This window comes from Anomalospiza imberbis, chromosome 23 (genome assembly GCF_031753505.1).
Source record: "Anomalospiza imberbis isolate Cuckoo-Finch-1a 21T00152 chromosome 23, ASM3175350v1, whole genome shotgun sequence".
Lineage (NCBI taxonomy): Eukaryota > Metazoa > Chordata > Aves > Passeriformes > Viduidae > Anomalospiza > Anomalospiza imberbis.
In genome coordinates, this window is record NC_089703.1 from 4,617,708 (window position 1) to 4,643,872 (window position 26,165).

General features: G+C 56.8%; 1 protein-coding gene and 1 long non-coding RNA gene across 4 annotated transcripts; one reads left to right on the forward strand and one right to left on the reverse strand.

The window, feature by feature from the left end:
• Window positions 1–8: 8 nt before the first annotated feature.
• On the reverse strand, window positions 9–26,165 carry TP73 (tumor protein p73). Of its 3 annotated transcripts, none has more exons than XM_068171634.1 (14): window positions 26,038–26,165; window positions 23,510–23,605; window positions 22,769–22,892; window positions 17,891–18,136; window positions 6,523–6,709; window positions 6,291–6,406; window positions 5,713–5,822; window positions 5,225–5,367; window positions 4,816–4,910; window positions 4,389–4,513; window positions 3,507–3,661; window positions 3,269–3,401; window positions 2,427–2,520; window positions 9–933 (listed from the first exon to the last, which is right to left on the reverse strand). In XM_068171634.1, the coding sequence occupies exons 1-14, from the start codon at window positions 26,046–26,048 to the stop codon at window positions 613–615; spliced, it is 1,956 nt and encodes a 651-aa protein (XP_068027735.1). In that variant the 5' UTR covers window positions 26,049–26,165; the 3' UTR covers window positions 9–612. The 3 variants fall into 3 exon arrangements, with proteins under 3 accessions (XP_068027735.1, XP_068027733.1, XP_068027734.1); XM_068171632.1 differs by having other exon boundaries at window positions 4,822–4,910; window positions 26,038–26,143; XM_068171633.1 differs by lacking the exon at window positions 2,427–2,520 and having other exon boundaries at window positions 787–933; window positions 26,038–26,143.
• LOC137461867 (uncharacterized) lies at window positions 5,551–9,076 on the forward strand. The gene is made up of 3 exons (XR_010993514.1): window positions 5,551–5,843; window positions 6,600–6,734; window positions 8,310–9,076. It is a non-coding gene; the product is annotated as an uncharacterized lncRNA (long non-coding RNA).

Below are 26,165 nucleotides of genomic sequence, written 5' to 3' on the forward strand. Positions count from 1 at the left end.
ACATGAAAATAAATCTTTCTCTCTCCTTACAGCACAACGAGTTTACTGTATGTACATTCTGTTTATATACACCAACCTTTAAGTACAAGGACACGTTGGTAATGGACAAACAGGGTCTTTCTGGCTCTACAGAGGGCTGAGGGAAGGGGTGTGTTTGGCAGTCCATGGAAATGCAGGACGTGGCTTCACACCAGTCCCTGGCAATGCCTGCACAGCTCAGGGCTGAGCCTGTTGCAGTGACAAAGCCCTCTCAGTCTGGGACACTACGGAGAACACGGATGGTGAGCAGGGATGAGAAAAATGTGCTGTCCTTACACCGCTGGATGCAGGGATGCTCCAGGAAAACACAAATCACACAGTGCCTCCTGTGCCATGGGCAGGTAGAAATCCCGCTCTGGCTGCTGAGCTGGCTCGGCTGCCTTCCTCCTTTCCTTCCTCCTCCTCCTCCTCACTTCCAGTTTCCTCCCCAGGCAGGCACCTCCTGCCTGGCTCAGGGCCTGCAGTTCCCCTGGATAACAAAATTAAACTTCTCCAGGTGCCCAAGGCTGCAAATACATTTTGAGGGGGGGGTTTGTCACCCCGCCGGCGTCTCACTGCCACCTCTGGAGCCCCTCAGTTGATCTCTCCCTCCGTGAACTCCTCCTTTATGGACTGTTTGCGGGATTTGCAGTCCGGGAGGTCGAAGCCGAAGTCGGCCCAGTCGTCGGCCGCGCCGCGGTTGGGGATGGTGATGGTGTGGCGCACGCGGAAGTGCACGGCCTCCATCACCCGCTGCCGCTGCAGCTCGCCCGAGCTGCCGATGGAGATGGTGGAGGCGTTGCTGCTGGAGCGGATCAGCTGCTGCGCCCCGTAGTCGTGGCTCTGCTTGAGCTCCTGCAGGCCCCGCCAGATGATCATCCGGTACTGCTCCGGGATCTTCAGTGCCGCGAGATCCTGCAAGGACAACACCGCTAAGGCACGGCTGGCAGAGATGGGACTGTACCAGCAGGACAGAGCCCCAGGTTATGCTTTTGGGGAGACACGTGGGTGCAATGCCCAACAGAGCAGAGCTGGACCTCCCGCCATGGCCATGGGTGCATCATCCCCTGGGTTATTTCTTGTTTGTAACCCAGTTACTCAACCGCAGCTTTGCAGGTTGGAGACTTTTTGTTGTTGTTTTGGGAAGGGTTCACATCAAACTGATGTGGAAATGGGAGGGGAGGAAGGGATCATTCCCCTTGAGCACAAGTTGTAGAGCAGCGTGTGGAGCATCCTTGTGGCTGTGCACTTGGGATGGCCTCTGCTCTGGTCCTGGCCCAGGAGGCTGGAGCAGCACCAGCCTCGAGCACTGAGGTGGGTGACCTCAGACTGGGGATGTGTGCCAGGACACACACCAGCACAGGGGGGAGCTGCCAGGGATCCATGTTAATGCCAACACAGAGACTCACGGGAGCGTTAACCGGAGCAGACAGCAAGTATGCAATTAGTAGCTACAAACGCCGACTCAGACACACAGCTCTGCCCTGACACAAGTTTTGGCCATTCCTAAATGTTCCTGTGGACAGCTGACAGGCGGTTATGGAGTTAGTTCAGCAAATGGTCCAAAACCAGGCTCAGGTTACACAACTGGCCCCAGCCACCAGTGACAAATCATCATCTCTCCCGCCGGGGTGTTGTAGCTGCCAGGTAGAGACACTGCTACACCTGCCTGGGGCAAAACGAGGTCAAAACAGGGTCAGGCAGGAGCTCTGTCTCAGTCAAAACACCAACTCGGGGATTTACAGGGTTTTCCATGGCTCAAAGGACTCAGGATTGTTTTTTGTTTTTCTTTTTTTTTGTTCCTCTGATGGGCTGGGGAACAGCTCCGGCTCCACCCCTGGTACCAGCACCAGAGTGTGGCAGCAGCAGAGGCTGATGCTCTGGGCACACACAGGTATTTCCAGCATCCCCTCCATGCTTTTCCTGACAGCTTTTGCCTGACCTGGGCTATTTCATTCTAGACTTCAGCCTTCTTCATTCTAAAGCTTAGCAGGGGAAGAGGTGAGACTAGATTAAACCTCCCTGAGCTGCAGTGAGGTGTCCCTGCTGGCTCCGTGGGATATGGGATCTTCCACTGAGCACCTCAGCTGTGTTCTCTGTGTTAGGTGGAAAATCTCCCTGAGCTCTGGCCCGGGGATCTTTGATCTCTGTTGTTTCTGAGAGTCTGGAGGAAGCAGTTGAGACTGATTGTGGTTTTTTGGTACTGGTTGTGATTTTTACTGAGCAATAGCTCTGTCTCCAAAGGATCATCAAGGGGACAGGAATGACAGGCATCAATCCTGGGAACACATTCTGTGTGAGGGGTTGGGGCACAGGTTTCCCTTCCTCCAAAACACTTTTGGTTTTGCTTTTCAGACCAACAGCTGTGGGAAACAAGTGGTAAGAACAGATCTCCCCAAAGCATTTACCTCTATGGATAGGTTCTGCAGGTGGTAAATATTCTGTAACCCTTGTGAGGTGAAATAGTCGATGCAGTTTGGACACCCCAATCCTGTTAAAAAACTGCAGAGAGAGTTTGGAAAATAAAGTGGCATTAAGTTCTCATGAACAATAGCTGTGTCCCACTCTGTGGGATAGACCATGTCAGGTGGGGGATGTGGAGAGCACCATGGGTGCCCCACTGGCACTAAGGTCAAAGCACAATGTGGGGTTGTCTTCATTCCTAAAACTACAGATGTTTTTCTCCTGATTGTCTGAGATTTTGGCTCAGGAACTCATAATATGAGGGAGCTCAAGTTACTGGGGAAGGGGATCAGGGCATGCCCTGGGCCCTGCCCTGTGTGGATGCTGGCCCAAGGTCTGTCAAAACATTTTTAAAGGCCAAAACCTGCAGAAGTTTTGATTTAATTAATTAATTAAAATGAATTAATTTAATTTAAAACCCGCAGAGCTGTTAATGCATTTCGGATTGAAATAAGCCACATGGACCCATTTCCAGGTGTTGCTGGAAGGGGAAGAGGAAAGCTCATAAAGCTACATGTCATTGGACAGGAAGGACAAGACCCTCTTTAGGATGTACTTAATTTCTAATTGATCAGGGATGGATTCCCAGGGAGCTGTATGAGGGCAGTAAGGGTTTCTGACTGATTGGTAGCTGGGCTTTGGTTGCTGAGGTGAGAGGAACAGCAGTGATTTCTCAGTTGGGGCCAGTGGCCAGTTGACCAGTTGCCAGACAGATGGGAAGGTTAGAATGAGGGACACAGCAAGGAACAGAGGACAAGACAGACAGGACACCAGGTGCCTTCCCTACCTGACGAGGCTGGGGTCGGCGTTGTAGGGTGGCGGGGGGGTGCAGTGAGACCCAGACACCATGGATTGGGATGAGTGGCCCCCATTCATTTCTCCATTGGTCTGCATGGGGTGGCTGTTCAGCATTCCGGGTCCTGGGCAGTGGCAACAAATGCACCCATTAGACACCACCCAGACCTGATAACCCTCACTCCTGGGCAGGGAGAGCCCTGTGCTCGGCCTGCTGACAGAGGACGTACCCATGGGGCCCAGGCCGGGTGCAGAACTGGAGCCATGCTGGGCAGGCTGCCCCACCAGCTGGTTCACAGAGGGCAGCTTGTTGATTCCTCCACCGTGGACTTTATTCATGGGGGAAAGGACAGGGCCGTAGGAGGAAGGTGTCTGCAGCTGGCTCCTGTTTGCGGAGGGAACACACTGGTCAGACTGGGGTGAGTAGGATGGAGCTGCCCTGCTCTGGCCTGGAGCTCCCTCCCAGCCTATCCAGCCTCCCTAGCAAGGGTGCTCATGGGCTGTGGGGGGTCTCAAGGGGCTGCAGGGGTCTGGGGGGCTGTAGGGGCATTAGGGGCTGTGGCAGTCTCAGGAACTGTGGGGGTCTCAGGAGCTGCAGGAGTCTTGAGGAGCTTCAGGGCTCTGGGGGACTGTGGGGATCTTAGGGACCCTGGAGGCCTCAGTGATGGTGGAGGTCTCAGAACGGTGGGGATCTCAGGAGGCTGCAGGGGCCTGGAGGACTGGGGGGTTCTCAGGGACTGTGAGGGTCTCTGGGATTAGGGGAGTCTTTGGGGCTGTGAGGGTGTCTGGGACTTTGGGGTCTCATGTGCTCTGATGGTCTCAGAGGCTGTGAAGGTCTCAGGAGCTGTGAGGGTCTCAGGGGCTGTGAGGGTCTCGGAGGCTGTGAAGGTCTCAGGGGCTGTGAGGGTCTCGGAGGCTGTGAAGGTCTCAGGGGCTGTGAGGGTCTCGGAGGCTGTGAAGGTCTCAGGGGCTGTGAGGGTCTCGGAGGCTGTGAAGGTCTCAGGGGCTGTGAGGGTCTCAGGGGCTGTGAGGGTCTCGGAGGCTGTGAAAGTCTCGGAGGCTGTGAGGGTCTTGGGGCCTGTGAGGGTCTCGGGGGCTGGGGCAGGACTCACTGCCTCTGCAGGAGCTGCTGCTGCTGCTGCCGGTAGGAATCCACCAGCTGCTGCGGGACCAGCTCCACCAGCTCCAGGCTCTCCTTTATCTTCATCAGGATCTCAAAGTTCTCCCGGCCTCGCACCTGGAGGAGGGAACATGACCAGGACTTTGCTTTATTCCTGTCCCACCTGGCCAATTCCTCATGCTCCCTTTTTTCCACCCAGACCGACTGTCACTGTGGCCAGGGACTGTTTGGGATGCCACAGTCCCTTGAACGTGTGTGTCCATGGATGCTTTTGCTCCTATTCCCAAGGCCCCTGCTGTCCTACAGGAACCCGAGCAGCCCCAACCTGCCTGACATTCCCTCCCCAAGGTGCTTCTGGCAGAGGGGACGATGCCACCGCTGTCCCAAGCAGATTTCTGACCCCATTGCAGCTCACCCACACTTACAGGCACGTAGTACATCTCCTCCTCCCCGTGCCTCCGTTTCTTAATGCCAGTGCCCAGCGCTGGGATGCCCTGGGGGCTCTGCTTGAAGGCTGGAGAGGAGAGGGGAAGAGAATTGCTAGAGTCGTGGAAGACAGAACATGGCAGGGAGCACCTCAAGCTGTGCAGGATGCTAAAAGAATTCCCCTGGGCCCTGGCATGGCAGTGTCCCTTTGTTATTGTCAATAATGAATAAGTATATCCAGCCATGAGAGCCATGCACAGGCATCTTTGGCTCTGCGAGGAGCAGGGTGGGGTCCGATTTATGAGATTTAGTGGAGAAAGGCCAAAGTATCATCCCCGAGTGTGGATTTGAGCCCAGACTTCTGGAGGGCAGGGAGCTCCCCACCCCTGTCAAGGGACTCACTGCGCTTGTTGGCGTTGCCGTTCTTGGCCGTGCTCTCGTTCAGGGCTTGCTGCTCTCGGAAATGATCCTCGTCGGCTTTGCGGTCCCTGCCGGGACAGGCACAGATCCGCCCCTCGAAGGATCTCCTCCCCAGGACCTGGCCACTGGGAGAACAGCGCAATCAGTGGCCCTGCTTCCCCCTGGGAAGGGCACTGGGACTCGGTCTGGGCAGAAACCAGATCAGCGACCCTCAGCGAGCAACGGGGCCCCTGAGCAGCTGGCTCCTGGGGGAGAGGCGCTCCTGGGGCAGAGGAAGGCTCCAGCTGCTGGGCTGGGTGCCCGGTCCCTCTGTGCCAGCCCTTCTCTAAGCTGGCAGAGGGGAGCATTGCTGTGCAACGAGCTGGGGCTGCCCCATCCCGTTCCCTGGGATGTTCCCTGCAGGGGAGGGTTCCTTCCCCAGCCCTCCCGCAGTGGGAGGGATGCCCATCCCTGCTGCCGCAGCCACTCACTCTCTCGTCTCCAGGGTGATGATGATGAGGATGGGCCTTCTGTTCATCCCTCCCACGCAGCTGCTGTTGCACATGAAGTTGTACAGGATGGTGGTGAACTCGGTCCCCACCTGCCCAGGAGGGGAGAGCAGGTGCTGAGTGGGGAGTGATGGGGGGAGGCAGGCTGGGATCCCCGGGAGTGAAGAAGAGGAGGGGAGGCAGGCTGGGATCCCAGGGAGTGAAGAATCAAGGCTGGACCCTCTGGCACGGGGCTGGTGCTTTGGCAGGATGAGCAGGGGAACATTTGGGATAGTGTGGGGATGGTCCCAGCTGGAAAGAGGGGACTGTACAAGGACTGTGGGGGCACCCAGGGGAGGAGTGGAGGGGGTATCCTGTTACACCCCACTTCCCAAGACCAGGCTGCTCTGGGATGCTTCCCAGGGCTGGGAGCTGCAGGTTCTGGAGTGTAGGTGCCACCAGTGCCGGGGACGAGCACAGAGTGGTCTTAGATGTGTCAGGGCAAGGAGGACATTGGGCCAAGCAGCCCAAACCAGGGAGGCAGGGGCTGGTCCTTCTCCCCGCCGCGAGCAGCCGGGTACCTGCGGGGGCTCGTAGGGCACCATCACGCTCTGCCGCCCTGTCACTGGGTCATCCATGTACTGGGACAGGTTGTTGCCTTCCACCCGGATGAGGTGGCTGGCAGGGGCTGACTGGCCTGCAAGGCAAACCTGCAGTTAGAGCCATGGCTGCCCAGGGCGCTCCTCCCGTGCACACCTGAGCTGTGACACCAGGGACATGCCCCAGGCCGTGGCGACAGCTCGGAGCCCTCACCGTCATTGAAGTCGCGGCCGAGCTCGTGGTTGGGGCAGCGTTTCACCACCTCTGTGACGTGCTCTGCCTTCTTGTAGACGGGCATAGCCCGGATGATGGTGCCCGGGGGCGGTGAGGTGGACACCTTGATCTGGATGGGGCATGTCTTGGCGATCTGACAGTAGAGCTTCTTCAGCAGCGGGGAGTACTGGAAAACAGGAGACATCCCTCAGGTGAGCATCTCTGGTGGGGTGGAGGGTGATCCCCCGAACAGCCTCAGCTTCCTCTGCTGCTCTGGTGTAAAGGCACGGCTTCCTTCTCTTCCCTTTGCCCTGGAAATGTTGGAATCTGACAATTTCACCCACACTATGTGGTATCTGCTTTCCACATAAACCAGATACAGCCACCTCTTGGGGCAGGCAAGGGTTTCCCAGATGGGCAAGGGCTCTGACAGTGCAGGGCACCACTGCACTGAGACAGAGGGGATCTCACTGAAAATCAGCAAAACCCTCATTTGTGCATCACTCAGCCCATTTTGGAAACATTCCTGAGTCTGTTCTCACAGACGGAGCACTCAGGGCACTGACACACCACAGCCTGAGGAAATCATGCTTGGTGCCATTAGCGGTGTCACAGCTGATTAGGCAGGACCTGGGAGCTTAGTTCTGACACAGATGGGTTTGTCCTGGTCCTGACTCAATCCTTTGCAGCACCAGTGGTTCATGGAGGGGACAGGGTAGGGACATGATGGGGACCACTGCCCAGGTTGGCTGTGGGAGGAGGAGGCTCGGTGGCAGCTGGAGGCAGTGCCAGCAGTCACTCCTGAGTAGAAAGTGGTCTGTGGCCACCAAATTCCTCCCCGTGAGGGCACAGTGAGTTTTGCTGGTGGCAGACTTGTCTCACAAGGCCGTTGGATGGGAGAAGCTCCAAGGCCTGCAGTGTGTGTCCCTCCAGAGCAGGGCTGGGGAAGGAGAGCCTGTCCTTCACCTTCCAGGAACTGTCCAGGTGTGGGGATGTGCAATTCCCTTCCACCTCAGCCGTGCCATGCTGTTTTCCATCTCGCAAGGAATGTGTTTGCTATACACCAGCCCACCCCTGTGCTCGGAGCAGCCCGTCCCTGCATGGCAGGGCATGTTCCTGCTCCAGGTATTTTATCTCATCCCCACAACACAGCGCCTGGTGCCAAAAAAATACCACCGTGCAGAGCATTTGTGGGGATGTTAAAGCTTGTCCTGAGCCATCCAAATACAGGTGTGCCGAGAGGAGGCTCTGCTCTCCCCATGTTGGGCAGTTCCTGAGCTGGGGCTGCCCAAAACAGGCTTAGCACAGGGCTGGAGGGTGTTCAGGGGCTGACAGTGATGGCTCAGTCCCCACTTTTCCTGGCTGTGAGCATGTCCCAGTGCAGCTGTGATCAAGCAGGAAGGATTTGTGTCTCCCAGATCAGCTGCCCTGGCTGCAGGAGTAGATCCACCCGTGGCTGAGCTCCCACCACCAGGACTGGGACAGGACAAACAACAGGAACCATTGCCAGGTTTGTCTCCTTTAGGTGGTGTCTGTTGAAGTTCTGGGAAGACATAAAGGGCAGAGGATCCACCAAGGCAAACAGCAGCAGCTCCTGCAGCTCCTCCAGTACTGCACTGGTGGTGGCCAGCTGCAGGTACCAGTTTCTGGAGGCTCCATGGGGTGTCCTAGGTGTCCCAAAATCAGAACCTGCTCAGTGCTGGGGGGAGCAGGAAGATGCTGTGGTCACTGGAGAGGCGTAACAAGCACTTGAACCTGACAGCAAGAATTAATCCTTATTTTTGTAGGCACTAGGACTCTCCCAACAAGTGAGGATGCTTGGAAACCCCTACTGAAATCCCAAATTTTGCACTCATACCGGATGATGCTGACTACACCTTGACTCCATGGCCAGGTTAGCTTTCAGGGTGTGACCCTGCATCCCCAGCAGGGATTCTCAGGGATCAGGCCTGAGCTGGAAGCGTGGGCTCCACTCACAATGTGGTGACTCTGCTCTGCCTGGCTGGAAACTCCCATGTGGCTACAGCTCACGGGACACACTCACCCACCACGATGGGGTTTAACACCCTCGTTTAGAAGAGCCACCATGGCAAAACAAGGGTTATTTGGAGGGGGCTCTTCCTTGCCAGGTGTTAAAATACTGACAACTCCTGTCAAAGGATCTTTTCATGTAGACATTCCCGGGCAGCCCTCAACATGCCTGGGAACTATAACTGCTCTGGAAGAGCAGAGGTGCATTATGGCAAGTTCTTTGGTAACAAATTCTCTCATTATACCATGTTATGACATGGATAAATCTCTGTTAAATAGCAGAGTGATGCCCCGAAGGGGGAAGGCGGCTGCTCCGTGCAGACTTGCCTCTGCTGATAACCTTATCGTGTCCCAACAGCTCCGGGATCGCCTTCAAAGGTCCCTCCACAATAAAAAAAACTATTCTTTTAAGGAACTCCCTGCTGATAATTCTGGGCAAGAAAAGTCCAGGCTGTGCCCTGGGTGGCCGTGATCCAGATTCCTTTCCCTGTGGAGCTGTCCTGTGCCACATCTCCAGCCGTAGCCAGGGCTGAATGCTCCTGGCCCCACAGACCCAGGCTGCTCATGGCCACCAGGACAACCAGCATTGTGGTTTTGGGATCCAGGAGGTTCTGCATCCCCAGCTGAGCTGCATCCCCAGCTTGGCAATGCACACTCTCTGTAGGGGAGAGCAAAACCTGCACTATGTAGAGTGTCCCTGGGCAGACACCTCTCTCCTCCATTATCTGTACTTGATAATTATCGGCCCCATGCACATCTCTGCGGGCTGTGCTGCATCACCTAAGGTCCTGGTACCTCCCAGCACAGCCGTACCCTGCACAGCACCCTGCAAGGACCACAGGCACCATGTGCTCCTCAAGTGTGACATGAGGCAGTGGCAGAGCAGAATCCAGATATCAAAATGCTGGGATTTAATCTCAAACGGGCACTGCTGCTTGGCTTTCTGTGTGCCATGGCTGTGTTCCTGCCACCTGCACGGGGGGAACCTCAGTCTGTTCACCCCACATCCTTCCCATTCTGCAGTGTTTAGTCAAACTGACCTCTCAGGACTGGCCACATGTGGCAGCTGGGTCACAGCCAAAGCTCAGGTCACTTGAGCTGTGGCCAGCTTGCTGCCAGGCATAGAAACAACATTTTGGGGCACCTGAACCCCTTCATGGCAGGTCCAGACCTCAGCTCCAGGATTCCTTTCCCACCTAAAAAGAAGCCAGGGTATGTTCTTCCCTGGGCATCTCCTGTGTGTGTCTCCACACCCTGCCCTACCCTGGGGACCACTGGTGCCTGTCTCCACGGTTACATTAGGACTCAGGTCATCTGTCTGTTACTGAGTGTTACCATGTGTTTGAGGAACACAAATGGTTTCTGTGGCTTGTGGATGCTGGGTTGCTTGAACAGTGAGGAGCAGCAGCACCACTGACAGTCTCCCCCGGAGCCCGTGGAAACACACAGAACCTCTATTCCTTTGGGATTTCCTGCAGCTTCCAGTGTTTCCCTCAACTTCTGGGCTGATACTGTGATGCCAGCTCTGTCTCTGTCCCTTCCCTGCTACTGCTGTTTGTCCAGAGTACTAGGAATAAGCCAAAAAAATGGAAAAGCCAAATTATTTAACTCCTACTAGGCTATCAGCTCTAAGATCTGTTTCCCCAAGAGCTTGGTACCACAAAGGCCCTTTGGATGTGTTTGAAATGCATCTGCTTTTTGGGTGAGATGAGACCATGCTGCACCATTGCCAGATGGAACAGGACATAAACCAGTCACCCCATGGTGCCACTGGCCACTGTGAGGCTTCACCATGGTTATCCTGGTTATCCTGGTGCTGCTGCCCCAAGGAAATGTTCTGAACACCACAAGATTCCACTGAGGGAATGCCCACAATGGCTTGTGGATGCAGTGTTGAGTGGAGCCTCAGCATCCATCACTGCCCACCCTGAGAGAGGACCAGGAGATGACTCCAGAGGCCACCACCACTCGGCCCCAGGGCCTCCTCCCCACACAGGAAATGAGCTGGGAGAGGTGGTTTTCCCTATGGATGCTGACAGCCTCACACAAAAAATAACCTGAATCCTCTGCTGGAAAGACTTCCTGGCGAAGTCCATCTTGCCTGGCCGTCCCTGGGCAGCAGAACCGCTAGGAGGATGTGTCCCAACAGATTTGGAGCTGATAAAATCTTATTTATCTTCAACTGTTGACACCTAAGCGTCTAGACTTGCCTGTTGGGGAAGGCGCAGCCAAAGCCTCCTTTCCCTCTAGAAGGAAATGATTTGCTCAACAATTGCTTTTTCCACAAATCCTCCCCACCCTCCTCCCTACCAGCCACCTCCTCCTCCTCCTCTTCTCCTACATTCCAGGCTTCTCATTAGCTTTACTCAAGACGTGTCCAGGACTGCAGTCAATGGATCCCCAATAAAGCCACTGGCCTGGCAAGGGAGAGAGAAGAAAAGTGCTGCCTCCGGCTGCTAATTTCCTTGCACTCCCCGGCAAGCAGCTGCGGAGCTGCATCCTGGGACAGGTTGGGGCAGATCGCAGGCGAGAGGTGATAATAACGTGTCTGTCATCTTCCCCAGACATGTAGCATCTTGCAAACCGCAAATACCGTTAACCGGCTCGGACGAATCTGTTACGACAGATCCTGGAAGACGTGCCGGCGGCACAGCTAATTTTTTTTTCTCTGTCTAATTTTTTTTTAATAACTATTTTTTAATCACCGGCCTGTAAACTCCTCACTGAGCTGGAAATTCCTCCCCAAGCTACTTTGTTGCTCATTTACTACGAGCCAGGTTTGAGTACTTCTGGTGTCTGAGAGGAGAGGGAAGTGTCCAGCGGGGCCTGAGGTACCTGTCCAGCACACAGGTGGGCTGGACTGGGGGGATATTGCCCTGGGGATGGCTGTAGGAGGTACCCTGGTGCCCTGTGCCTCCAGTCCCTGCACCACAGCAGTGATGGACTGGGGTGATGGCCATAAGGGATGGCCCAAAACCCATCTCCCCATGTCTCCATTCCCTGTGCCACAATAATGATGAGTATGGGTGATGGCCAGAAGGGATCCCCAACACTCAGCTCCCTGTGCCTCCAGTCCCTGCACCACAGCAGTGATGGGCTGGGGTGATGGCCATAAGGGATGCCCCAACACCCACCTGCCTGTGGTCCCAGTACCATGACAGTAATGCCTTGGGGTGACACCAAGCCACCACCAGCTGTGCCCAGGACAGGGGGTCTCAAGGCACTCAGCAGAGCCCCCTGATCACCCCAGCCATCATTAGCTGCAGGGGACCTCTGTCCCCCACAGGTCCCCCAGCCCTACAGACCACTGAGGTCTCTGGGACCTGCAGCAGAGCAGCACAGGGAGGCTCCCTGTGCTCCAGCCTGTGTTCTTCTACCTAATTAGCATGCCATTACTGCTAATTAAAATTCCTTGGTTCATCCCCAAAGGACTCCTCTCCCTGCCTTCCCCAGTGAGCACATCCTTAAAATAACTTCCAGCTGGGATCTCTCTCACTCACTACTGATCCAACACTAGCACTCTGAGGGTTTAATCTCTTCTGGTAGGTCTGACTCCCTCTGTGTGGTGGATACTCAGATCCCCTGACCAAGCCAGCCCAGAGCTCCCTCCCACCCAAAAAAGGAAGCCACAAATCCAGCAAGAAGGTTACTTCACACTGCCAAGGATGCAGGGAGCAGGCTGGGAGGACAGGGAAGGGAAGAGGAGGCTGAGTTGGCCTTGGGAATTGCTGCTGGGAAGGAAATGTGAAAACCAGCACAGCAAGAGCAGGAGTTAGGGGGAAACCACTGGCTCTGGAGCATCCCAGGAGGGCTGTGCCATGCAGAAGGGGCTGCTCCTCTGCTCTGTCTCAGCCACTGCCTGGAGTGGGCATGGGCAGCGTGTGGGTTTGCCAAGGGCACACCAGCATCCTTTCCCCCTCCCATGCACCAGAGATCAGGGCTCCCAACCCTCTCCCACCTCTCCTGCTTGGGAGCTTTGCCTTCCCAATGGAGCAGCATTGCCAGGAAGCCATTCCCTTGACCTGTGCATACCAGACACGTTCAAGATAGTGGAACTGATAGCAGGGTCGTGTTGGAACATCACACACCGAATTCCTTTGCCTTTTTTCTTAATTCCATTGTGTCTGGAGCTCCTGGAGCCTCATACACACCCTGAGAGAGCTGGTGGAAAGCCTCCAGTGGTTGGCTTCCATGGGCTCTGGAGCAGGCTGGTGCTGAGGTTGCTTTCCTACTTCTGGCACACCAAAATATCCATGCTTATCTGCACAGCTACTCAGGGTGTCCTCAGCTGTTTCTGCCCAAATCATCTCCAGGCTATGGCTGTTGGACAGCAACCTCTCTGGGATATGGGAAGGTGCCAGAGAGAGTTTGCAGAGGGGGTTTGTGGTACAGAGATGTTCCTGAAGAATTTTCCCTCCTCTTCATATCTGCCTCTACCCCAAAAAACAACAAACAGCAACCAGCAAGGGAGAACCTGCCTCCCAGCACACCAGTTACTCCCATCCTCCTCATTCAGTCAGGCCCAGAAAAAGCATTTCAGCTCCCCAGTGCTCATGCTCCTGATGCAAGATCTATCAAGCAAGCGGAACCAGTTCCACGCTGCCATCTCCCACTGGCCGAGCACTGGGATGCAGAGCACAGGATGCAGTGGGTGACTGCTGGACAGCCATCCATGGGAGCAGGAGCAGCTCTCCTCCTGTCCAGCCTTTCCCTCGCAGGCTCTTTGCTCCCCGAAACAGCAACAAGACCCTGGGTGTGGTTCAGACCCTCCATGCCTGTGTCAGAGACCCCCCTGCCTGCCTGCTCGGGGGTTTGTCCATCTCCCCCCGGCTCCAGGGGCTCCGTGTGAGCCCAGGCAGCTGCCCCACACCGTGGGCTCGAGCCCCCACGTCCCTTTGCAGTCCCTTTGGCCGCGGGAGGCCAAAGACCCCATTAACGCCTCTGCAGCTCTGGCACATGTGACAGCGTCCGGCGCGGAGGGAGCCCCGCTCCGCCGCCAGCCCGACTTGAGAAAAATCCTAATTATCCGTCAGTTACCAGCTGGCTGGCGTGGCGAGGGGCTGCGGCGAGAAAACCGCCGCGATGGGCTGCGGCTGCAGCGTGTCCGGGCAGCTCCGGGCAGCGGAGCCGCGGTGCCGCCGGCGGCCGGGCAGGATGCCGGCGTGCCCCGTCTTGCCGTGCCGCAGCTCCCGGTGCTCAGCCTGCCGGAGGGGGGCTTCCAACCCGCAGGGAAAACCTTATTTTCGGCATCTGGCCGTTGCTCTCTGCGATAAGAAGGCCATTAAAAATGAAAAGGGAGGTGGCAGCAGCCTGGAGGGCTTCCCACAGTATGGGCTGGTGCGGCTGCTGCCGTCCGGAGCTGGTCAGAGCTCAGCCCGGGGGTCGGGACACCAGTGTCACCCACCGCTGCTCAAAGTCCCTCTGCAAGGACAGAGATGGGTAATGTCAGTCCCAAGGCTTCACCCTTTTGCATTCACCTCTTTTCTAAAATCAGAAAATCAGCATTTTGAAGCAAGAGAGAGCAGCTGATGACATTCTGGTTCCATTGCCCACACTGCTACCCTCAGACCCCTTCCTCCTCCTCCTGCATTGAGTCAAGGGTGTCTGTTAAAGCACATCTTATCTCTGGAGAGATATGCAGACTCCTCATTTGAATCCTTCAGGAGTTGGGAGAATCCACCACATTCTTTGGTAAATTGTTCCTATGGTTAATTATCCTCACTGCTAAAAAAAAAAATATACCTCCTTGTTTCTAGTCTGAATTTGCCTGGCTTCAGCTTCCAAGTGCTGGATCTCATTATGTCTTTTGCTATTAGATTAAAGAGCTGGCTGCTATCAGGAATCATCTCCTGGGCACACCACGATCGAGCCCCCTCGCTCTTCTTGGGGGGAGCTTCCATGCAGAACGTTTCTGTGGTATTGCTTTACAGAGCATCCATTCCAAACTGTTCATTTTCTTCACATCTCCCTCCCAGGCCATGTCTGTTTTGTCAATAGAGGGTTTGAAGTGTGGGCAGGAGCACCGTGTGTGGACAGGGCTTGGGAACATCCCTGCCCAGGTGACACTGATTTGCCCAGTCCTGCAGAGCAAGTGTTTGTCCAGCACTCTAGAGGGGCCAGCTCACCTGGTCCTTAGGAGCCTCCTCTCCTCAGTGAGGGAGAATGGTAATGCCACATCTCCCAGAGGGATTCAAGTCAAAACCCCTCAAAACCAGGAGGCCATTGGGCTACACGCTTCCATCAACCAAAGCTCGTGACTATATCAAAAAATGATGCCAAATCTTTTGACAAGATGACTCACACCAGCCATTTGTTTTGGCATTGCCTGCTCACCAGCTGTCCCTTCCTCTGTGGCCAGATCCTCCATGATTCAACCCCAGATTGCAGGAGACCTTCAGCTGAGACTCCTTCCAGTGCAGCAGACCCCTCACTGCTCCAAAATGCTGCCCAGCATGTTGGCTCTGCTGAGCTTGTGGTCAGTGCTTGGTGGAAATGGATCAACCATCCTGGCAGGAATTATTGGGTGTAGCAAAGCTCAGCGTATCCAAAAGCCATGAGGCTTCCCCAGAAGGAACAGGCAGGGTTGGTTCTTCCCAAGTGCTGCCCCAAAGCACGCGTGTCATGCAGAGCACCAGGATGGTTGGTGCTGCTGTGCTTGGTGTGGCCATCACTGCTCTGTCAGATGTCCCTTTCTGTCCCCAGCCCTACTCACCAGACATTCACCTTCCCTTCCCAAGTATCTGCCTTTCCCAATGGCTTTTCCTTACCTTAGGTGTCTATTCCCAGCTCCTGTGGAGGATCACACAGTTATTTCTGAGCTCACGGACAACACAGAACACATTTGTTTTGCTGACCTCCTTTCCCTGTTAAACCAGGACGAACTCTCAGGCGTGGCAGTGGCACTGCAGAGCTCACAGTGAGTTGGAGGAAGGCAGTGGCCTCATCTTCCAGCACTGACCATGCCTGTGACAGCCCCAGCCAGGAGGACACCAGCTGTCACCGCAGCAGGACCATTCCTCATGTGGCACCTTGGCAAGCTGGATATGCTGCACCCACCTGGGCAATCCTGCAGGAATCACTGCTTCAAATGAAACATCCCCTGTGCTCTCCAGGGTGCCAGGTGCCGCCAACCCACTGCTGCTCTCCACAGGGCTCAGCTCCAGTGCAGGTGGGCATTGGCCCTGCAGCCAACCTGCTCTGGGGGATGCAGCCACTGCAGCATTGTGGCTCAGAGGGCCACACACCTCTGACTGTCTTCCCAAGTGTTAAAGCCACTTCAGGCATTCAAATCCTCACTCTGGACCCTCCCCAGGACCTCTCCTTGCAGCCGTGGCTGGTGGATGCATCCTCCAAAGATGCTCCCAGCCACCCCTGGAATGAGCCCGTTCTCCGGGCAGCTCCCGGGTCCAGCTGCTCCCCCAAGGCTGGGAGGGCTTCGTGTTGCACTGCCTACCCTGAACTCCCACAAAGGCTTGGGAAAAACAGCCACATCCTGTCCTGGTGAGCCGAGCTCCCAGTGGGACACAGCTACAGGAGAACAGTCAGCACAGAGTGATGCGAGACAGCCTGAGCTCCCTTTAGTTAGAACTGTGGAAAGATCCCGGGGAATGGGATGGCTTTAAGGAGGGGAGCCCTGCTGCGCTGTGTCCGCTCCACCCCAAAGGCATCCCACAGCACTCCTAGATGGGGACAGTGGCAAGCGAGCATCGGACATGTTCTGGCCCCCATCCCTACGTGCCGGGACAAGACACGCTGCAGTGCCTTGTTTCGGTTTCCATCCGGATGCTTTAGGGCACGGGAATGCCTCCGGTCCCTGTGCAGCTTTACCTGTGGCTGACAGCAGTTATCCCCCAGCAGGGATAGAAGTGGGCTGGAATCACATCCTGTCCGAGCACCTCCGCTTCACTCACTTCCTAATGAAATGCCGCAAGGAAAGACAGTGGAAAGAGTGGAGACTTAACCACCCCTGCGAGGGCAGGGCGCTTAACCACGGCGCTGTCCCGAGTCCGCGCTCCGTGTGAAGCAGCAGCCACCGCCCGCGGGGAAGCTGCTGGACTGCACCAGCCGGGAATTCGGCTGCTTTCAAACGCCCGATCGCTGCCGGCTCGCTGCTGCTTTCCCACTCCACGCACTCATTGGCTTCGGCAGGACACAGCCCCAGCGCTGCGGCTGCTGCCACAGCCCGTCCTGTCCCGCATCCTCCCCAGGATAACCGGGAGCATCCAGCCGGCCGCTGCCCGGGGTGTCCCTGCACGACAGCATCCGAGGATGCTTTCTGTCTCCCGCAGGAGGGACTGTCTTGGCAATTAAACACATCACCTTCCGAAAACAAAGATCATTATCACACCCGGGGCTTAAATATCGCTGGGCTGCTCTGCCCGTTCCATGACAATGTCAAACCGCAGCCCCGGAGGAAACTCTGCTGCTCCTGCGGGGTGTCAGTCGTCCCATCCCAACCTTCTGCTCTGCCAGTGCTTCCCAGAGGAGAAAACCCGCCCGGCTCAAGCGTGGAGAGCTGCTCTCCCGGGTACTCCAGAGGTACCCGCTGTGGAATTGACACTCGTGCCACTGGCCACAAGTGCTGGTTCTCCTTAAAAACGCCGCGCTGAGCCAGCAGCCGGGCTGCCAATTTGGGACCTTTTGCCACAAAAAAAAAAAGCAGCTCCCGTGTGCTCTGCCCGGCCCCTGGGTCCCTGCTCGCAGAGCTCTCCCGTGCCGGGCAGCAGGAGGGCAGTGGGAGCAGCCGTGGACCAAACCTGCATCCCGGCTCCCGAGCGGACAGCAGGGACTGTGCAGCCATCCCTCTGTGCATCAAAACCTACTGCGCTTAAAACCCTGCTCTGTTATTTGCTGTGACTTGTAGGGATTAAGTTACCCCTATAATACGGGAGGGAGAAGGACTGTAAATGACATTTACAGCACAGCTGGGAACGGTGCCGGCAAAGGTCCCTCTCGCCCACGGCCTCGCCTCTGACAGCACCCGCTGGCAAATATGCCGGGAAGCACCGTGAGAACAAGGCAGGTACTTCCCCAGGACATTTCTTTTCAGAGGACATTTATCCACAATTTAGGGAATCGCCACGAGAGAAGTGACATCCAGCCGCTGTGCTTCACACCCCTTTGGGAGAAACCCCCTGGAAAGCCAGCACGGATGTTTCCAGCACGCTTTCCTTCCCAGGGCCACCACCTGTGCCAGCGAAGTCACCATCAGTGGTGGCTGCATCCCGCAGCTGCCCCGTGCCAGCCTCCCCACCGCCGCCGCCTTGGGTGCTGGCGGTGAGGACGCGCTCGGCCATGCTGAGCATCTACCCAGCCAAGGTAGAAGAATGCAACTTACTGTCCAGGTGGCTGACTTGGCGGTGCTGGATTGCTGGAAGGTCACCTCGAAGTGGTGGGGACCAGGGTAGTCGGTGTTGGAGGGGATGACGGGGGCCGGGGACATGGCGTCGAAGGTAGAGCTGGGCTGCGAGTAGGGCGAATGCGTTGGGACATTGGAGGTGTGCTCGGAGCTGTAGGGGCTGGTGGAGGCTGCTCTGCTGCCGATGCTCTGATCCATGCTGTTGTTCAGCAAATTGAACTGGGACTGGAGGAAGGGAAAAGGGGAGGAGGGAAAAAAGAAAACACCAGCCAGTTTAGAGACAGGGAAACCTCAGCCACCTTTCTCCAGGGCTGGGGTGTCCTGTTACAGCCTCCTTAAAGGGCCAGCGTGCGGGAGGGGAGTCAAAAGAGCTGGTCTGGGTGGCTCGGGTTTTCTGACAGGTCACCACTTGTGTGAGGGATGAAATCCGTGTACTTAAATCACCCCCCTCGAGCTGCTCCATCCTCGCTGGAGGCAGCGAGGTGCCGCAATCCCGGATTTCTAGAGCACCTGCCTCGGGAAAGCCACGCTTCTGACAGTGGGGAGAGGGCAGGGATGTTGTGGGGTTTGCTCAGGTGTGGGGAATGCTCCGCTGTAGGTGGGCAGTGACAGCCCTGTCCTGCACGCAGGGCTCTGCTCCCCGCTGTCCCTTCCAGCAGCCAGAGTGTCACAGCACGGTGAAGCCACCCTGCCAAGGTGAGCAGCACTCGCTGGCGATGACATCGCGACATCGCGACGGCGATTCCGAGCGGCCGTCCCGTTTTCCAGCCTCTTTTCTGGCCTGTCCCTCCTGTGTTCCCTGGTCACGGACACACACCCCACACCACTCCCGGGCTTCCCCGAGCCAGCCAGCCCCGAGCTGGTTGGTAGCTGGTTTCCCAGCGGGATATCTGCTCCCAGTGCCTGATGCAGCTCTAATTTGGGGGAAACCTCAAACCTACAAAGCACACGGCTGCAATGCAGAGCGCTGCAGCAAAGTCACAGGGCAAATGGACCCACTTAGGCAGGTCCTGGCTCTTATTCCAGTCCTGTTGGACCAAATCATTACTTTTTTACATTTTTTTCCTTATTCCTCCTCTGACCAATTACTGTCAGGTTCTTCCAATAAGAGCCGGCAGCTCCTTTGCCCACAGGCACAGCCCAAGCACAGCGACATTCCCAAGAGCCGTGCAGCTAAAGTGATCTTACTATTTCATTAGAAAATCAGATTCAAATACAACTGTTTCTCAGAGCAAGTGGGATGGGTTTTTCTCCCAGAAATCTGCAATTCCCAAATTGCTCAGGGGTTGCTCTCACCCTGCAGCCCCAGAGGCAGTGCTGGTGACCATGCTCAGTGTTGGGTGCATTGCCGTGTGCCATCCTGGCTACCAGCACTGGGACAGAGCCCCCCTGGGTTGCCCTCATGCCTGGCAGGGACTGTCCCTGTCCCCAGCACCCATTGGGGCAGCTCTGGGAAGCCAAAAGCTGTGGAAGCAGCCGTGGGCACAGCCAGCAGGTTCAGCCTTCTCCAAAGGGCTGCAAGGCTCACGGCTCAGGAATCAGAAAACGTGTTTTAACTTGGGATCCCAACCTCACCCAACCCTCTTCGATGTGGAATGGTTTAAAGGCAATCATCCTTCTCCAGGGAAGTTCTCCTGTTGCCTGCATCTCTCACAAGGTCGTTGGAGCCTGTGACTAACTGGAGGAATGCTGAACAAGATCTGGCTTGCTTTTACGCATCCAGCCATTTTCTCCCCTAAAATATGTGCCCAAATCCCTCTATTCCTCCTCACCGCTCTATAAATAGCCCAGCCAAAGACAAGTCAAGCTTTCCTTAATCCAGGCTTTACCTGGTGAAAAACTTATGAGAAACTCTGGCAAAACAGGCACATTAGGAAAGCTCTTGCCATCCATCTGGGAAATGCAGCTGCTGCAGGGACTGCGGGCAGGGCAGAGCCTGGGAGGTGGCACAGGCAAAGCTGAGGGATCAACCAGGAGAACAGCAGCAAGGGAAAAGGGATTGCTGCTGGATGGGGCTGCTCACAGCCCAGCTGACCCAGGAGTATCAGGGCTGAGCTGTTTTGTTCCCATGCTGAGACAGGACCGTTCATGGCTGAAGCCTGTAGCTGTGAATGGGCAAGTGAATGGGGACCCACTACAGAATGGAGCATCCTGAGCTCCATGTGGGAGAAAACCTTCCCTCAGGAAGAATGGTGAGATATGAGACCCAGGGTATCACCTCTGCCAGCCAGACTGGCTGCTCCGAGCGGGGCTGCCTGAGCACAAAGCAAGAGGCAGCACCCTGAGTGCCCAGAATTTGGGAATCTGCTGGCACAGAGAACCAGAGTCAGGTGCATGGGCAAAAACACAGACTTGCTGTTCAAAATTGCTGAAATTGTGGAAACATTCCCCTAATAGACTAATTGAAGGCAGGGGTGTTTGTGTATGTGTGTGTAAATATGTACATACACCCACAGGGATAATTATTCACACAACTGCAGCAACGACCTCCCATGGAACAGCCCCAACAATGGGACACACGGGCTTGGTACCGACACACTTAAGGTAAAATCAGGAATGAAGGGATTTCCTTCTATCTCCAACTCCCTCTGTGCCTGTGCTGGACGGCTCCGAATGCCAGGGACAGACACAAACCCCTTTTCCCTAAGGAAACAACCTCAGCGCTTGAGGACAGGGCTGGAAATGTATTACCTGCAGCACAGGTACAGCTTCACCTACCCTGCCCTCCTAGAGATTCCCACCAGGGAGGGGAAGCCTGCCTGGGGAGGCAGGTGTGTGGTGTGGGCTCAGCTGGGATGACAAAGTGGTGCTGCTGGTGTCCAGCACCTCCATGTGTTCCTTGGATGGATGCTCTGGCTGACACCCTTCCCACCTGTGCACACACAACTAAGGGACCCTGCACTCCCGGCACCTGAGCTTTAAATCACACCTTGGGCTCTGCAAGCAGCAGATGGGGCAAAGCAAGAGGAGCAGTGACTGCCGAGGCTGCAGCATCCTGCACCAACACGAGCAGGGCTGGACCAGCTCCAGGTCCTCCAGCAGCTGCAGGACAGGGACAGGCATGCACTGGGACAACCCCTGGAGCATCCTGGGCAGCAGCACCCAGGCTGGGCAGGCAGAGCCAGAGCAGGTGCCCCAGAAGTGGAGGATAATTCTAAGAAGAGCATCAAAGCAAAGCCCGTCCGTAGCAAGCAGCACCTACCGTGGTGTAATGCTGCATCGGGTCGCTGATGTAGAGCATTTTAGTTGTCTCGGGGTTCACGGAGCACGGGGAAGCCTCCTGCCCTGGGAGTCATGGGGTCGGGGCGGCGGCCGGGGTGGGAGGAAGGAGCGCGGGAGCGGGGCCGGGCGGGCAGCGCCAGGGATGCTGCGCTGGCCACCCGTGTGCCGCCGTCTGTTGGCTTTCTTGCTTTTTTCATCTCCCTTAGTTCTGTCAACTCGCTGCATCCAACAACAAAACGGGGCCCACCCCTTCTGTCCCTCATGACTATTCATTAAAGCACAGGGCAGGCCCCAGCTTGCCCAGTGATGGACTGGGCGATACCAACCACTGCCAATGCAGGGAGAGCAGGGGTCCAGCTCCACCACCAAACCTGCTCGGATCCCGCTCCCAAAAGGTGCTTCCAGCCACACGGGGCTGGAGATCTGCTGGGCTGGCACCTGTCCCCAGCACACTGAGGTGCCCAGCCTCACACTGACCAGGCAGGGCAGTGACTCTGCAAGAGCTCCGTGTCTGGGAGATATGGAGTTGTCTTTATTTGGATGGATAGACACGCATGGGTGAGGATGGATGGATGGATGGATGGATGGATGGATGGATGGATATCTAGAGGGATAGACAGGAATAGTCAGGGATAGATGCCTGACAGAGCGTTGGGGTAACTTGCTTAGTGCCACCAAGCATCAGCACCACTCTGGCACCAATATGTGCCAAGGACAGCGGGAATCAGCATGGACTGAGCGGTCCCTCCACAGCCTATCCCTTCTCTTGCCTTCCCCTCAGGCTGCTGGCATCCCCTTAGCAGAGCACTTCTTGTCCTGCACCCCAGGCTGCTCCAACCCCGCCGGGCTCGGCTTTGGTTACAGCAGGAGCGAGGAGAAAGGCGAGGGCTCGCTCAGCGAGGGGCACAGCCACAATTAGCAGCACTCTGCTCAGCTCCTGCCCGCTGTGAAAGGCCGGGGAAAGGAGGGAAAGCGAGCGGAAAGCGAGGGAAAAGAGGCTGGGGGAGGGGAGGCAAGCTGTCGGCGAGGGAAACGGTGACTTTCTGGAGGGAAACAGCGACTTTCTGGAAGGAAACAGCGATTTTCCAGAGGGAAACAGCGTCTCCTTGCAGGGAAATGCAGCCAACAGCCGGGGCAGCCTCAGGGATGCTCCCGGGCTCCGCTGAACACGCACAAGCGGCCGGGATGTCTCGTATGCCTGCGATGCTTTTCCAAGACTTTGTCTCAGACAGAAGCAAAGGCTTCTGGCAGGAAGGGCAGTGCCACGGACCTGGGGCTGTGGTGGGAGCAGAGCTGCGAGCACAGCGTGCCCCTCTAGCAGCTCTGCCTCCGCAGCAGGTCACAAATGGCTTTTACTCCACAGCGTTTGTCCCCGAGCGAATGACACTGCTGCTGTCCTGTACTCCCCTAGAGCTCCGGGGCCCTGCTGCTGCCTGCACTGATGCTATCTAACAACAAATAGCCGGGTTTACTGACCCTTGTGCCATTGATTAGCCCTGCACCAGTGCCAGCAAGGTTGGTTTATGAACCAGCAAACACCCCAGTGCCTCCCCCAGAGCCCCGAGCCCACCCCTGCAGGGAAATCAAGTGTGTGCCCGGTTCAGGTCCCCATCCCTGCTGTCTAAGCACACTCACCATCACCGAGTCAGTCATGCCTCTCATCTGGAACACGTCCATTGTGACCTCCGTGTGGCTGGAGACCTCATTGTTGCTGCTGGGGTTGGCTGGAGGGAGGTCGAAGTAGGTGCTGTCTGGTTCCCTGAGCAGAAGGTGAGGGCACAGTCATCTCCCAGCTCTCCAACTCAGCCTGTGCCACCACCACCCCCCCAGCAACTTGCAGTCCCCTCAAACCTTGTCCCTTTCCCAACTTCTCCCTCCATCCTCTGCTTTTATTTCCACCTGGCAGAGCAGTAGATGTAGGAAATTCTGCATCCACCCAGCTACTCCAGCATATCTGTCACCTTGGGATGTCTTTACGTGAGAGGACCAAGGGAGGAAGAAGATTAAATGAAGCACAATCCTTCTCCCTTGCTGGATTAGAGCATGAGGCTCAAAGGCCAGAAGACTTGCAAACATCTTGGCGGGGCTGGAAGATGTTTAATTTTGGAATTAAGGGTCCCAGCTTGAGGGGAGTTCTGCTCTGGCCCTGACACTGTCTCCATGCTGCCCTGGAGCACTGCAGCCAGGAGGGAGCTACCCATGAGACAGACATGGCAAACGGAATGTCCTGAGCAGAGTCTGAAACCAGAGAGCAAAATCTGCCAGGAGGCAAAGGCTTCTGTGGAAAGTAGAGGATGCAAAAGGAAATCTGTCTCTGTCAAAGAGCCACTGCTGCCTCTGAACACCCCCCATGGGGAATGACCACACCCCACTTACAGCGTGCTCCAGAGGTGCTCGAACGTGGCGCCTTCATCAGCTGGGGATGACTGGGACATCTTCACAGTGGGGGAGTCCGACAGAGGATAAATCACTCTGGGGGCAAAAAGAAACAGCAGGGTTAGCACTGCCAGCGTGCTGTGCTGTGCTGTGCCGTGCTGTGCCGTGCTGTGCTGTGCTGTGCTGTGCCGTGCTGTGCCGTGCTGTGCTGTGCTGTGCCCTGCTGTGCTGTGCTGTGCCGTGCTGTGCTGTGCTGTGCTGTGCCCTGCTGTGCTGTGCTGTGCCGTGCTGTGCTGTGCTGTGCCGTGCTGTGCTGTGCTGTGCTGTGCCGTGCCGTGCTGTGCTGTGCTGTGCCGTGCTGTGCTGTGCTGTGCTGTGCTGTGCCATGCTGTGCCCTGCTGTGCTGTGCTGTGCCGTGCTGTGCTGTGCTGTGCCGTGCTGTGCTGTGCTGTGCCATGCCATGCTGTGCTGTGCTGTGCTGTGCTGTGCTGTGCTGCGTTGTGCTGTGCTGTGCTGTGCTGTGCTGTGCCCTGCTGTGCTGTGCCCTGCTGTGCCCTGCTGTGCTGTGCTGTGCTGTGCTGTGCTGTGCCGTGCCATGCTGTGCTGTACTGTGCTGTGCTGTGCCCTGCTGTGCCGTGCTGTGCTGTGCTGTGCTGTGCTGTGCTGTGCCATGCCATGCTGTGCTGTGCTGTGCTGTGCTGTGCTGTGCTGCGTTGTGCTGTGCTGTGCTGTGCTGTGCTGTGCCCTGCTGTGCTGTGCCCTGCTGTGCCCTGCTGTGCTGTGCTGTGCTGTGCTGTGCTGTGCCGTGCCATGCTGTGCTGTACTGTGCTGTGCTGTGCCCTGCTGTGCCGTGCTGTGCTGTGCCGTGCTGTGCTGTGCCGTGCTGTGCTGTGCTGTGCTGTGCCGTACTGTGCCATGCTGTGCTGTGCTGTGCTGTGCTGTGCTGTGCTGTGCCGTGCTGTGCTGTGCTGTGCCATGCTGTGCTGTGCCGTGCTGTGCTGTGCTGTGCTGTGCCGTACTGTGCCATGCTGTGCTGTGCTGTGCTGTGCCGTGCTGTGCCGTGCCGTGCCGTGCCGTGCTGTGCTGTGCTGTGCTGTACTGTGCCCTGCTGTGCTGTGCTGTGCCGTGCCGTGCTGTGCCCTGCTGTGCTGTGCTGTGCTGTGCTGTACTGTGCTGTGCCCTGCTGTGCTGTGCCATGCTGTGCCGTGCTGTGCCGTGCTGTGCTGTGCCATGCTGTGCTGTGCTGTGCTGTGCCATCTCACTCCAGCAAAGCAGCTGTACAAGGAATCCCTCAATCCCAACTCCCTCCCAGCAGCACAGCAGGGACCAGAGAGCCCCAGAGCCCACAGGACTCCAGGGTCCCTTGTGAGGGACACACAGGACCAGAGCCCCCCAGAAGCATCATGGGGACACACAGGACCAGAGACCCCAAGGGGCCACTGTGAGGGACCCACAGAACCAGAGCCCCCTGGAACCAATACTGGGGGGACACTGAGGACCAGAGTCCCCCAGAACCATCATGGGGAGGACACACAGGACCAGAGCTCATCATGAGGGACACTGAGGACCAGAGACCCCCAGCACCATCATGTGGGGGACACTGAGGACCAGAGCCCTCCAGAGCCCATCATGAGGGACCACAGCCCTGGACGCCCCCGTGGCCCACGGTGGGGGCAGTGCCCACAACCCCAGCAGTGCAGGCCAGGGCAGCAGGCAGGGATGTCCCAAGCTCAGCGGAATGAACCCGATTTTCAGCCAAAGCCTCCTGGATGCTGCTGCACAGTCCTAACCAGAGCCACGCTCAGTCCAGCCCGTTCCCCTTGTCCCTGCAGGAGGATTCTTGAAGGAAAGCAGCCCAGCCCAGCTCTCCCTGCGTGCCCAGAGCCCCTCAGACCCAGCAGCTGGAGGCGGAAGTTTCACGGAGCCATCTTGAGCCTCGTGCTGCCTTCCCCTATGGGCAACCATCATCCTCCTCCCTCACCCTCTCCCTGCAAGCAGCAGGAGCTCTTCCCTGCCCTGGCTGGCACCCCCAGGCACATCTGGCTGTCCTTTTTACCCACGCTGGTGTGAGCATCCCATCTCAGCTGCGACATGTCATAGTGAAAACCCGACACTTCCTGCCTTTTGGGCGGGAGGGAGGGCAGCTGCTCTGAGCCAGGGATGCTCGGGTGGCCCGGGCCCCTCTGACTCAGCTGGACACCGGGTGGCTGCAGGGAGGAGTTAAAATGAAAGCAGGGAAGCTTTCCCCATCAGTAGATCCCGTGAGCTGCGCTCTACAAAACACAGCATCCGCAGCCACCCTGCCTGGAGGAATTCCCATGGCACAGGAGGGCACAGGAGGGCACAGGAGGGCTCGTCCCCCACGGGTCCCATGTCAGGGACAGCTAACAGTAGAGTCTGATGTCCTCCCGTCCCTCCTCATCCCACGTGTGACACAAAGAGACACGAAAGGACCCACGGGCAGCTCTGAGAGGAAGAAAAGCCTAGAACAGATGCAGGTGGCAGAATAGGACTGCTGGCGCCCTTACCCTTCTTCCATGCTGCTTTCCCTGGCCCAGAGCAGCTTCAGGAAGTAGCCAGGCCTTTTCCTCCCGAGGAGAAAGCACCTCTGCACCGCCCCGGCTGTGTGATCATCACGGGTGACACCAGCTCTAAC